We start from the raw sequence: 14669 nt of genomic DNA on the forward strand, positions 1-14669 counted from the left end.
CCATTATATAATTTCATTTTGAAACTATATATATAATTTTTCCATAAATAGATTTGGTTTATAGATGTAGAAATAGAGGCCGGGTGTCTTTCAATGGAATGAAAATAAAATCCTTAAATGTCATTTTCTTGCTTTTCACTTTTAGGGGTAAATAGACTTTAAATTGTTATTTATTTATGGTTATTTCAGCTAAAGTCAGTGGTTATAAGAACTACATTCTCAAAGTAAAAAGTTTTCCCAAGATGCCACACACACACACACACACACACACACGGTTCTGTCATACTTTGGTGTAGACTTTTAATACACTTCCTAAACCCGTGACGAAATGATCTCGCTGCAAAATGTGCCTTCATGCTCCTCCACATTCCACTACACATTTCAGATGCTGTTGCTCCTGGGAAGCATCCGAGTCATCAATCATGGTGATGGAGCAGGAGACAACACGTTTTTTCCCTATAGACTGCCACTTCTTCACAATCACTTACGCTAAGGTTTCATCCAACTGTCCTTGCTTTAATTACGTGCAAGAAATATGCTCTGTTTGCTTTAAAGGGTTTCATGAACATGTTATTTTAACTTGAGGATTTAAGCCTTTCAGATTTGCTAAACTGCTTTTAGAAGACTAACCTTGTCAGCAAACTGTAAAAGTCATTAGGAAGATTCTCATGAGATATCCTACAAAGTTTAAGCATCTAAAGCCTTGGACTCACAGGACACACACACACATCATTTCTATAATCACTAAACAAACTCTTAACTTAAATAATAAAGACATCTAAAGCACTGGATGCCTGAAGGACTCCCAGGACACACACACAACGCCTATAATTCGATAATACAATTCTATAAAGAATCTATAGTTCTACAATCACCACACGCCTATATAAGGCTCACGTTGCATGCTGTGAAAGTCATGAGTATTCATTTATCCATTCATCTTCATTAACTGCTTTATACTGGACAGGATTGCGGGGGATCTGGAACTTATCCTGGGAACACTGGGTGCCAAACAAGACACATTCACACTTAGGAGCAATCTAGAAAAGCAAATTTACCTACTGGCATGTTTTTGTGAGATTGGAGGGAACTGGAAGGAGATCAGGCTCATACCAAGGACCAGTACACATTGCCCAGCTACCCACTACACTACTGAGCCACCAAGAAAAATGCATTTTAACCTCTTAAAATCCAGTAGAAATTCCACAGATCATACTGAAATAAACTTCTATTATCTTGCTAATATATTAAATTAAAAATTATAGTTGTAACGATCAACAATATGGCTTCCACCATCAGCTTGTAAAATACCACTTAATCCAAACCTATTATTTTGCATCCATTTCTTTTTTTTTTTTATTGTGTGCCAATGGTTAATCATGGGCCTAACTTAACGTAATCATGAGACGGTACATCAAGGTCATGAAATCATAATGCATTAAGTGTCTGTGGATTTTTAAATATGGTATGATATTTATCAACATTAACGGTAACAAAATCAGATGAGTTAAGGGTAGGATATAAACCTTATCTGTAGTGTTTCCAGTTATGTTTTTTTTCTGCAGCGTCTGAATGTAGTCATAATGTATTGGAACAGCAGAAAGTCAAAAATGTCTAAACATTGCAACAACAAAAAAAAGTGGAAGACTCAGCATATCAGTAAGGAAGGAGAAGTTTTGATAAAAGGTGATGGAAACACGTTTGTACAGTAAATGCTGATCTAGCAAGTGTGTGCTTTGGACTCTCGTTTGTTTGACTGATGAGTTTTTGCTCTGACTTTTTGATCAAATTTTTGGACAGAAACCTATCAGGAATCTGAGATATGGCACGTTCATGTCCACACAGGTAATGACACTGAATGTCTGGTCCTACAGTTTGCTCAATGTAGGCTTGGTGTGCTAATCCTAGGCCACATGCCAGCCTTGTGTCACCTCTATAGTAGATTAGCGTTGGCTGGCAGAAGAAACTGACACCAGTGGGGATGGCGGCCACGTCCAGCATGGTGCTTTGAAGTGTTGCCACATGGCACGGTCCGTACAGACGAAAATCGGGATTTCACATCATGCCTCCAAGCTTTCACCTGGTGGAATGTGTAAGGTGCCATGCAGGGTGGCACACCTGTACCCAGCCAAGGGTTATAATTGGCAGGGAAATCTACTTTTTTTAGAGTAAACCTGTGTTGACAGACGTAAGTGTGTATTTTGGAGACTTAGCTCTGTGCTAGTAACCTGCATCTGAGAAAATTTTAGCCTATAGTTTGAATATTCTAGAAGCGAGGGAAGAACCAGTTTGTGAATGGAGGGCAGAGCCGAGGGAAGTGAGCTGCGGGAGGGAAAAAAGAAGGAGAAATGAAAGCCGAGGGAGAGGAGACGAACACACAGAGCTGTGTGTGTGCAAATATATACAGCGTGCAAAATACATAGTGAAAAGATCCATTTTGAGTAGTTTCAAGCGTGCCTCAACTCTCGAAACAAACATATACAGCTGTTACGTTTGACTTTAAAACTAGCTTAAGCATCTGTGGAACAACCAAAATAACACATTGTACTAGTTTTAAATAAATTCCTGTCAATATATGTTTACAGTCACCATTACAGCCTGATTTAAGATCAAACTTCCATTCAACTGGTGCAACTGGGTGTTGTTAAGGGCTTTTTAGTATCGCACCAAACCCTCGACTGTTCTGCTATACGTATAGGTCACGTTTGGAGATTGCTTTCAATTCACGTGTCTGACAAATGATTGTCAATTGACTAAGAGACATGAACTGAGGTGTACAATGCTAACAGAATCCTATTTACACCAAGCAGCAAGCAGTTCCCCTCAAAGGCACATCAATATACTGTAACTTTTTACATTTTCTCTCTAATACTTCCCATGAGCTTTTGTCATTTATCTTCTCCCTGCACAATCATGACATTTTCTTTTTAATACCAGCCCGGTGGCAGCTAAAAAGCAAAGCCTCTGGCTGCCATGGGGGGTGGGGGGGTGGGGGAAATGCCATCATATCATCTTGAATGAACGTGATTATTTGTTTCCGGAGCATTTTTGGGATGTTTTGCCTCAAGGTCTCATGAGGCAAAGCTGTACGCTACTAGAAGGGATTCAGACAAAGGCCCTCTGTATATTATCAAAGTATTTGTTTTTAAAGGTCAGCGGAGGCATAACACTATCCTCTCTGGGGTGAACTTTGCTCGCATAAAAGGGAAACTGTTTGAAAATGTCAATCCTTGGTTACATGGCTAGACATGACATCTTTTAGTCTGTAAAAAAAAAAAAAGAGGGGAAGGGGGTCATGTGTCTATAAAGGATTATTGATAATATATAGAACGAGTCTCAACCTTTCACAAAATTATACTCATAAATAAACTCCATGATCTCAGAAAGGCGTATTATCTCATTCCCTTTAATTTTCTTATATCTCTATATGAAATATCGATAGTAATATGAACAAATAATATAATACAAATGAATAAAGAATATATCTATACTGATATGATTCTGATACAGCATCTAATACCGATGCCCGATACCACATGATATTATGACAGTGATTATGACTAGATATACGGTATATTACAAATAATAATCAAAGCTCTGCAAAATATCAAGAGAGAAGGAACTTCAGCATATTCCTCCAATAGAAGCAAAATGATAAACCATTTTATGGCATTTGAACCGTCTCATTAACAGAGATTAGGCTGGCATCCATCCAAAGTATACAGAGCAGTATTACCCAGTGTGGCCATTAAAAATGTGTCAACAAGGTATTCTTGAAAGTAGCAGTCAGGCACGAGGGCATTTCAGTTCAGCGAGCACTAAGCACTGAGACATGCATATTTTATTTTTGGCTCACTCAACCACACCTACAGATTTCTCACGGTACATTGCAGTCATAATAACTACCACACTCTGATACTGATACTGCTTATGTGTGATCGGTTTGCTGCGTTTACACTTTGTGTGAAAGATACTGATTCTGTTTAAATACCATTTTAATCCGATTGGCCATGATTGCTTAGTACTAAGCTAAGTAGGCTATTCATTTCAGTATCAGGATTGCCAAATTGCCCAAAAAGTACACTTGTACTTCATTCACAAAAAAAAAATATGGCACTGATGCAACCTAATGACATATGTACATAATTTTCAGATTTGTCACATTTCAGTACAGACTCACAATGTTAAAGGAATTCCATAAAGTTCTTCAAGGTAGGGATTCCTTCAGCCATGAGAAAGAACTACACATAATCCAAACAACATTCTGCTCTCAGCTAATACCTGGCCGTAGCAATAAGCAGCAGATGGAACCAGCCATGACGAATGTGATTCGCGTTACGTTAAACCCCTTCTCCACACTCCCCAACTCTCTTGTTTGCTGGAAGAGCTTAGCGGAGGGTGCTGTGTCCTCACCTCACATTGGCTTAAGCTCTGCCCGTGTCTAATTAGGTCAGTGAAAGCATGAAAAAGTACATAATGCTTGACTTCTTGTCCTATGCTTGGAGTTTGTGGATGTCATGAATGTTAACAATGACCCTCTGTGTACAATAGTCTCACAATATTTACAAGATACAATATTTTACCTGACAGATTCTGAGGAAATGCTTCACCCAAAAATAGTAATTAATCAATGGAGGTTAACAGAAATGCATAATGAGGGCTGTGTTGTGGATAAAATTGCCACCTCACAGCTCCAGGGTTTCAGGCTCGATCATGGCGTCAGGTAACTGTCTGTGTGTTTCCCCCATGTCAGTGTGGGTTTCCTCCAGGGGTTCCGGTTTCCTTGGGTGAATTGCCTAAGACAGGGATGTCAGATCTTATCTGGAAAGGGCAGGTGAGGATGCAGGTTTTCATTCCAACCAAGCAGAAGCCACACCTGAGTCTATTGAAAGTCAAGATCAGCTGATTAAACTGGTGGAATCAAGTGTGGCTTCTGCGTGATTGGAATGAAACCCAGCACACACATCAGTCCTTTGCGAATAAGACTGGACACCTCTGGGCTAGGACAGATTACCCAGAGGTGTGAACGAGCGTGAACGTGTGTGGATGATGCCCTATAATGGACTCGTGTCCCATCTTTTGCCCCAATGTTCCCAGGAATGGGCTCCTGATTCGTGACCCTGATCAGTTACTGAATGTGAGCGTGTTACTTTCATCTCTTTATTACTGTTTCTTTTAATAAGCAATTGTGTATAAACACCTCAGTAGATACAACAGGAATCATTTGAAATATATGCTATTGGAAAAAATGTTGTTTTGTGCCAATTTTTGGAGAAATTCAGAGTTGCCTTTTGGGCAGAAGCTGACTTCAAATGTTTTTTATTCAGTTACATTTAAACACTGTCCTGAAGGTATCCTTTTAAATAAATGGATTACTAGATAAAAGTTCCACAAAACACTAATAAGGTTCATACAAATTTTCTAAAGTCCAATGTACTGCATCACAATTCACTAGTGCATACATGAATGCAAGTTGCAAGATTGCAATGCTGACACAGCAGGCATCTGTACCACCTCACAGGTATGATGAACCTCAGCTCACGTTACCGTCTATGTACAATTTCGCCTCCACATGTGACCACATGAGTTTCTTCTGGGTTTTCCAGTGTCCACCTTCCAAAATCAAGCCAGAGGTTGGATTTGGTTTTGCTAAATTCTGGTTCTAGATGTTAATAAGTGGACGAAAGTGTGTATACAGGGTTTACTCCTTACTTATACCCAGTGTTCCCAGAATAGACTCCAGATCCAAGGATGAAAAAATGAATGAATAATGATTTAGAGAATGTATTGAGTCTGCTCATTTGCATGAAGTGACACCCACAAAACTCCATAAAAGATAATATGAATAATAGTATGTGTGCTCTAAATCTTCCATCAGCTTCCTAACAATTCATTTCTTTTTTTTAATAATTATTTAATTAATAATAAATACAAACATAAAAACAACTGTGAAGGTACTCAGTTTTCGAGAGAGACTTCAAGTCACTCTGGATAAGATCATCAACTAAATACTGTAAATGTAACAAAAATAAGCAATATAAACTTAGACATATATTCCAGACATAATTAATCCATGCAAATGATATGATATGATAGTTAGACGTCTTCTATGTGTACATTCACATAATCCCAGGAGTATGAATGTGATATGAACGTTTTTACAAAATGTATGGATTTTCACAAATACCACATTCCGCCAAAAAAATTCCCGAATAAATCCGTTTATATCCAGCTTGGTAAATGAGGCTCGTTATCATTATGTGGTACACAACACAACCTGGCACAGGCCAGACTGTTATAAAGCTCTTTACATTACAATGCAGGCATAGAACTGTGAAAAAAAGAAGAAAAGAAGAAAAAGAAAAGTTCCTCGAGAGCCCACATATGGCTCTGCTTCACTCTTGGGTTTTGGACTCACTACCTTCAGCAACATAACTCCACAGTCCACTGTACATTTTGCCCATTTGAGGTTATTTATCAGACACTTTGGTATTTCATTAATGTTAAATGGTCTGTGTTAGATCAACTGAGGCAACCTGCAAAAATCTTGCGTCCAAGAATCAAGCTTGCCGTTCAGTAAAAAAAAAAACCTGACTGTTATTAGGAAAGAGTGTTTAACGGCTTTCTTTTTCATCTCAGACTGTGAATAAATGTGTTATACAAATGAGATTATGTGAGTTTGTCAGTCTCAGAGGTGCTAGAGAGTGGCAGCTTTTTAAATATGCCTTTAAATGTTTTAAAAGTCTGCCAAGCGACGTTACAACGGCTCACTACAAAAAACCCAGAGCTCATTCTGACCTCGAGCTCCCAGGCAACTTGTAAAATTCACATCATTTTCTTTCACATAATTTAAGGGCACAGTCATTCTTGGCACAATTCAGATATGTTTTGTAAGCATCATCTCACCTTTTAGACTCGAATCACTTAGTGATTTATTTGCAAGGGATCAGATTTGGCAGTTATTTACATCCACTCACACATTTTAACATGATGGGGAAAGAAAGGAACAATTAAATAAATGCATTAATTTATAGGATATATACGGGGAAAAAAATGCATACTGACGTAAATGTACAGTATATTTCTAAGGACAAACCCGGTGGATGAAACTGTGGGGAATGTAAAACTCTCAGTGTCTCAGTGCTTCTCCACATCTGAAGTCACATATTAGGCGAGATTATCAAAACGCGTTTAGAGACTTTTATTCGTGACGCTCTGAAGCTAACTTGGGAAAACACGACAAATTTACACAAGGAAGCAGATTCAATGTAAGAGAAGGAGGATCGTTCTTATCAGTCTTTACCTGGACATTAGGTTTCCTGGTGGAGAATCCTCGAAACCATCCTGAAACAAAAAGACAAGATGTGTTTAGAGTTGCAGGAATCGACACACACTGCCAACAACCACGCTGGGCCAGATGTTGTTGTTAAATGTGTAAAAAAGCAATAGAGGAGATAAGTTTTCTATAGCTACCATAATACCTCCAGGAGAAAAAACTTTCAATAGTTACTAACAACAGATACCAGTTCTAACATTTAGCTGGATTTACTGTGAGGGAATTACTGAAATACTGATTCCAGGTTTGTACTGAAACACTCTAATGCATAAGGATACAGTTTTCATGACACTTAAACATCACAAAACATCAGGCTAATGGCACTAAGGTGTAATACAATTTTGGGCTTTCATCATCATCATCATCATCATCAGAAGCATTATCATTATCATCAGCATCAGTGGCATCATTATCATCATTATAAACAACAATAATAATTTTATAAGTAATTTTATATTTTATAAATAAGATTAAAAGACTTGTGTTTGGAAATAATTATACTAACTAAATTAATTTAAAATACGAATAATAATAATAATAATAATAATAATAATAATAATAATAATTATTATTATTATTATTATTATTATTATTATTATTTAACCAATTCAGACAATAATGAATAAATAAATAAATAAATAAATAAATAAATAAATACCCCAACAGGACATCAACAAGAACAACAACAATTATTATATTTATGTATATTTCCATTAACATTTAAGTGAGTCCATTAATCTTATCTTTGTTAATGGATTATTAGCTTGTATATAAATGTAGCTAATGATTCAGTGTCAGTGATTTCCTCTTGCTCCTTTGTACTCGCTTCCACTTACAGAGAAGAGTCAGGATGAGACCTCATGGGATCTAATTAAGAGGCGAGGTAGATGTGCAATAATTTTAAAATAATTCCCATTCTCGCTCCCATTTTGAAGGCATTTTATATCGTATAATGGGCTGAAAGTGTGTAATATTAATGCTGATTAACAGTAACTGTAGAAGAAGCTCTTATTAAATCATGTTCAACCTTTAGCAGTGAAACCATCTATCTCATAAATGCAGGCAAATTAAAAATGTTTCAAAATGAAATGGTTTAAGCGCGAGGAAAGATAAAATATACAAATGCCATTCTAATCACTTGCGTACATATAAAAAAAAAAAAGTAATGTTTTTTCTGTTTGTTAGATAAAAATCTTCTCTCCTGATCTCGGCTATGGAAGTAATCCCTTATACATTATTGATAAACATATCCAAATTCTTCAGATATTGTCTTTATTTATTAATTTTTTTTAAATTAAAGTTGCATGACATATGAATTTTGTATGTCTAAATATCAAATATTCAACAGTAAATAGATTGCCCATGCAGTTAAAACAGCATGCCTGAAAGCAGATTAAATTGTATATTTTAATGTCCAAAACATTTAACATTCATGTCTAAAATATGCAATTCTGAAGACAAAAAAGTTATTTTTTTCGGAACAATTGTACACAGTTCAAGGTATGATTAAAAACACCTTGTTTTTAAAAATCTAAGGCATTTAGTGCTGTCTGAAACATAAAATAATTACCGTTTACATTTTTTATTTATTGATTTTTTTTTCATAGAAAGTTAGCAAAGACTGATAACTGTAAACAGTCCATGTTTGTTTAGATTAATTTACACAAATACCTCCAGTTAATTGGATTCCCAGTGATCTTCCTTCATATATTTTCCTAAAATCTAAAAAGAGCCTAAAATTGATTGTCCCTGAGTGTGCAGACTATGCATGAAAGGGTTAAGTATTGATGTATGAACATAAGTGGGTCAGTTGGATCGATGCAAGGCTGACTTTCAGGCTCTTGATCTCCATAACCATAGTTAATGTCGATACACTTCCAGCATGACCATATATCCGGAGAACCTTGGAACCATTCACATAGCCAAACAACTGACCTGTTCTGTGTTGTTGGACCATTAAAACAGACTGATTGACTGCCATTTTCATTTTCAGATATTGAACCTACTTTCTGGGGGAGTCGATAATGTAATGGATATTTGGAATGTATAAGATAATACAGGAAGTGCGGTTTTAGTGGTGAGGCAGGTTACGTTGCCGATTTAGGGTTTGGTTCTGACCTCAGGTTACTGTCTGGGCAGAGTTTTCCCTGTTCTCGCCTTGTTTCTCCTCCCACCTCCAAACACGTGGAAGTGGTAGATCAGTGGTTAGGCTGCTGAAGGGAAGGTTGTAAGTTTGAAATCGAGGTCCACCAAGTTGCCACTGCTGGGCCCCTGAGCAAGGCCCTTAACCCTTAGGAGTCGGCCAACCCACCGGAGGGAACACTTGCATTTTTTTCTGGTAACCGTGAAAAGAACTTAAAATGCTCCGTCATTTTTGATCATACACATAAGTGTAGTACATCATTTGAATCTGTAAAGGGTCTACTTTTATTTATGTACACTCACAATATCCACAAAACATTGTGCTTTTGTAAAATAAAGAAAATAAACAGGGTGCGCTTTCAGCCGTCTCAGTCTCCGCGAAAATATTTTTGAAACGCCTCAATAAAATGAACTGAAACTCCGCGAATACCGCACACACAGACATGAGAAATATATCTATAGAAAGCATAAAGGGTCTACTTTTAAATGATGCAAGTCACAAAACAAACATTCTCAGTTTATGTAATCCGTGTGAAACCACAGGCACAGAATTTCTGTCGCACTTCATTATCTGATAATGACCTGAGGCAGGACACGCCCACACGCTATTCACAGGGAAAACAGTCTGGGTAATCTACATACAAGGCCACGCCCCCAGACACTGGAGGTGCATGTGCCTTACCCTGCATGTATGTTTTTGCACAGTTTTTTTTTTTATCTTGCACTGTTTTACCCTGAAAGTCTTTTTTTTTCAGTTTTTATTTTTTATTACATATATATATATATATATCCTACACTGTTTTTGTTTGCACCATTTTACCCTGAATGTCTGTTTTTACACTTTTTATTTATCTTGAACTGTTCCTGGGATTCTTGCAAGTGAATCTTGAGTTATTCTAAATTAACTACAAACAAAGAAATATGTTTTTGTCCTCAAATTATTTTCTTGTAGCACTTTCCTCAGTCACATACCTGACTGAAAGGGGTAAGTATACAGCTCATTATGCGGCTCTTTGTCTTCTCTGGTGTGAATTACAGCATTATTCATGATCATTCACACCTCCTCGCATATGGCCTTTCTAAACAAAAAGTGTCTTAGAAAATCTGTCTTTGTCACATCATTTCGAAGTAAAAACTCCAGGCTACAAGATCCAGGTCACAAAAGTCTTGTACACAAATGTTATGAATGTGTTTTGTGGTCTTATTTCAGTGACTTATTTTTTTTTGTTGTTTTCAATAATCACGCATAACTGTTATTTTCTCCAATATACAAACTTGTACATACATGCTGTTCACATATTATTGTAGCCCAGTTTGTGCTGAATACAGTGTAATCAGACTTTAGCCATTTATATGTTTATAAGTAACTGAAAAATACACAAATGTCAGGACATGTCAGAACTTCTTCAGGGCCCCAAAACACCTGCAGACTCCTAAGGGTTAACCCTCAACTGCTCAGTTGAGGTTAAATGTGATAAAATCTAAATTGCTCTGAATAAGCTTGCCTGCAAAATACCAGAAATGGCTATTACATTAAGTATGAATGTGTGTATTAGACTGGTGTCCTGCCTGTGTCCTGTTTCTGTGACAGGCTCTGGATCTAACACAACACTCTAACCAGGATAAAGAACTAAAAAATGACTAGACTATACAAGAATGCATAGGATACACATAAAGTATTATGAGCTCGTTGTGTCCATCAGAAGACCACTTTAATGTTTAAAATCCTGCTTCATAAATGCTCACATACATCCTTTTGCTTTGGGAAATCTCGAATGCTATAGTGAAACTCCAAGTGATGTGGTCCCATGGTTGACACGTTTTCTTGTACTGTATCATGTTCTAGTTTCTTGCTGTGCAATGTACTGGTTTCCAATCCAGGAAGCATTCTCTCCCCATGCCCAGTGTTGCCAGGATATTCTCTGAAATTCCACTGTAATTCCCTTTGATTATTTTCTCCTGCTTCTTTGTACGTTCCACTTGCAGAAAAGAGTCCAGAGTACATACTCATGGGATCTAATTAAGAGGTAAGCTAGATCTGCAATCATTTTAATATGAATCCATTTCTTGTGCCTATCTTAAAGCCATTTATGTAACACAATGGACTAAAACTGTGTAAAACTGTGTCATTCTTATTAACGGTAGCTATAGAAGAAGCTTTTATTAAATCATGTTCACCTTTAAGCTGTGAAACCATCTATTTTATCTCTTATAAATTAAGGCAAATGAAAACACAGGAGAGTGGATAGAGTCTGCTGTGGGTTCTACTGCAATCCTGACCAGGATAAAGCAGTTAGTGAAGACAAACGAAAAAAAAAAATGTTTTCTTGTTTTCACATGTTAACTCTAGCACTGCTAATTTCTTCAAGTCCATGGGGTTGACCTCTACATAAATATCAGCCACTATAATAAATATCTGCCAATATCTGTCTGTACAATTTCATAAAAAGCCAAAATTAATCACTTGCAAGCCTTAACTTTGCCATTATGCCATATATACAATCCCTGACTTTGGTATCAGTAACCTGAAACCTTAACTGCCCAACAGGATGTCTCTCTAAATATGACAAAAGGACAGGAGGAAACCTACAGCTTGATTAGGGAAGCCTACAGCTTGATTAAAGGAGTTGCCAGAATATCTGCCTGGTACTGGTAACTCCCGGTCTCAGCTTTAGTGAAAGGTAGCTAGATCAAAACCAGCCAAATGTTCACATAAGTTTTACCAAACCATGTGATAAAATGCGTTATGGTCTGATGAGACCACACTTTTTGGGGCATAATTCTAAAAACAAGGCAGTAAATCACCCAAATGATACCATACCCATGGCACATGGTGAAGCATGCTGGTGGCAGCATCATGCTGTGGGGATGCTTCTTTGCTTTCTTTTCATCAAAAATATGGAACCATTTAAAGCTCTAAATACATAACTATTTAAGCACAAAACTTTCAGACCCTGTTAGATAGCTGAATACAAAGAAAAGTTCCACCTTTCAGCATAATAATGACCTCAAGCACAAATCCATGTCAACAAAAGCTACAGAAGAAAATGTTCAAAGATTTAGAATGGCCTAGTCAGATCCCCAGTCTGAATCCTATCAGAAAAAAAAAAGCCGCACACAAGAGAACCCCCTTAAAATTCCTACACTAACATGCGTTAACCTTTACCCAAAAGGATTAAGTACCATGCTGCAAGCAAAATGTGTTTTAACCAAGGATTAGTTAAGGGGAGTAGTCACTTATGTAACCAGGTTATTGTAACCAAGTAATTGTTTTCGTGTTTGTTTTTGGTAAAAAAAACAAACAAACAAGCATTTTGGAAAAATACAGAATGTATTAATGCTATAATTGTAATGTATTAATTTCACGAGTCTGGGAAGAATGGTTTGAACTGTCAATATGTGGGGAAGTGAAGAAATCTGACCAAGCAACTGCATTCAATACTTCTGACATCCAAAAGGAAGAACAGCAAAAGTGAACGTAGCACGTCTCAGTAGAACAAGCTCTTGTTTATGGCCTGAGCACTTCATCCTTTGTAATACAATATCAGCACTGTCAAATCATCATGTCTTTATTACCAGTTCCAAGAGTACCTCATGTAGTTGATCAGAAAAAAAGATTCATTGCTGTACCTACGCATTATGTGAGGATGTAGGTAATGATACACTGTGTATTAAGGTTTCAAATGCAAGTGGGGCATGACACGCAGAATAAGAAATACAGAGACATAAAACAGGCTGCTGTTGCAAGCATGTCATATTCAATCTCATTTTCCTTTCAATCGCAGGTCTATGATGTTCCATCTCAAACCTTGCAAAAGAAGCCATAAAACACGTCTCATCCAATACCGCGTGGCTATACAGCACACCAAAGGACTCATTCCAAATCTAATTCAACCATAGGCTTATGGTGCTGTTCAATCTTATGTATCGATTTCTCCACTCCGCTCCATGGCTGGTGGCTGGGTCTGTCTTTGTCTGGAAGAAAACCATCCAACCGCTCAGACACTGAGTCTCTTATAATCATGTGCCACGAGCTGTGGGCTCGGAGAAAGAATAGTGCAGGCATAATCTGATTTACTGTTTTGTATGAAGCTAGACTCTCTGCAGTTATCAAATTACAATGCAAACTTTTACTCAGTTTATATTTGTTATTCAAAAATACATTATTCAACAGACTCGACAAATTGTTTGGAGAACTCCGTTTATGAATTGCAATCAGGAAGTGCTTGGCCCCCTGTGTATAATGAGTAATACAATCCAGTACAATATGCAAGAATAGAAAATGGTACGAAATAAAATAAAACGTGTGTGTGTGTGAAAGAGAGAGAGAGAGAGAAGACAAAGGTTAAATTCTCTAGAAAATTGCTCAGAGGTTTGGCTCGTTCTGGATGTGCTGTAATCACTTCGACACGTAACACAGCTCCGCTCCCGCTCTGCTGACGACTTAACATTTTGATGCGGCTATTTGCTAATGATCGGATACAACAACAGCATAAAATATTCATGAGCGGCTGCCTGAATGGCATGCACCTGTGTCCATCTGTCCCAAATGGAGACACTGCACCTGCTGTGTTAATCATCTACAGTCCGTCTTTGTTAGCGCTCGTAGCGCGAGAATTGTGACTGGCTAGGAAATGATCCCAAAATTAAGAGCATGCCTGTTAAATAGTCTTGTGCTATGGAACGATTTATCAGTCTTTACACCATCTCAAACTGCCACAAAGTCCAATGATTTACTCCAATTATATTATATTATATTATATTATATTATATTATATTATATTATATTATATTATATTATATTATATTATATTATATTATATTATATTATATTATATCATATTATATTATATTATATTATATTATATTATATTATATATTTCCAGACCATTACATCTTTTACTCTGAAGCTCTGCGGTTTATCATCAGAGTATGCTAGTATGTGCTATCACTCAAAATACACAACAAAAAAAGGCTGTGTATCAACTTGTGACTCTGAAATGATTTGTGCATGTGTTTTGAACTCTCCAATATTAACAGACACCGCCTGGAAGGAAGCTCTCGACTCAATCCGCACAGGTGCCCATGGTTTCTGTCAAGATAAATAGAGTTCACTAATACAACATATAATATATCGCTGTATTTTCTGCACTGGTCAACTATATTTATTAGAGATGCCACTGAAATATTT

At 37.0% G+C, this 14669-nt stretch overlaps 1 protein-coding gene across 6 annotated transcripts in view; it reads right to left on the reverse strand.

The window, feature by feature from the left end:
- dock3 (dedicator of cytokinesis 3) overlaps positions 1-14669 on the reverse strand; it is a 218800-nt gene that overhangs the window by 154774 nt on the left and 49357 nt on the right. For all 6 annotated transcript variants that reach the window (XM_058373970.1, XM_058373975.1, XM_058373974.1 and 3 more), the window contains exon 3: positions 7304-7344. In XM_058373970.1, coding sequence (XP_058229953.1) covers positions 7304-7344 — 41 coding nt within the window. The remainder of the gene's footprint in view (positions 1-7303; positions 7345-14669) is intronic.

The sequence above is a fragment of the Hemibagrus wyckioides genome, linkage group LG21 (genome assembly GCF_019097595.1).
Source record: "Hemibagrus wyckioides isolate EC202008001 linkage group LG21, SWU_Hwy_1.0, whole genome shotgun sequence".
Lineage (NCBI taxonomy): Eukaryota > Metazoa > Chordata > Actinopteri > Siluriformes > Bagridae > Hemibagrus > Hemibagrus wyckioides.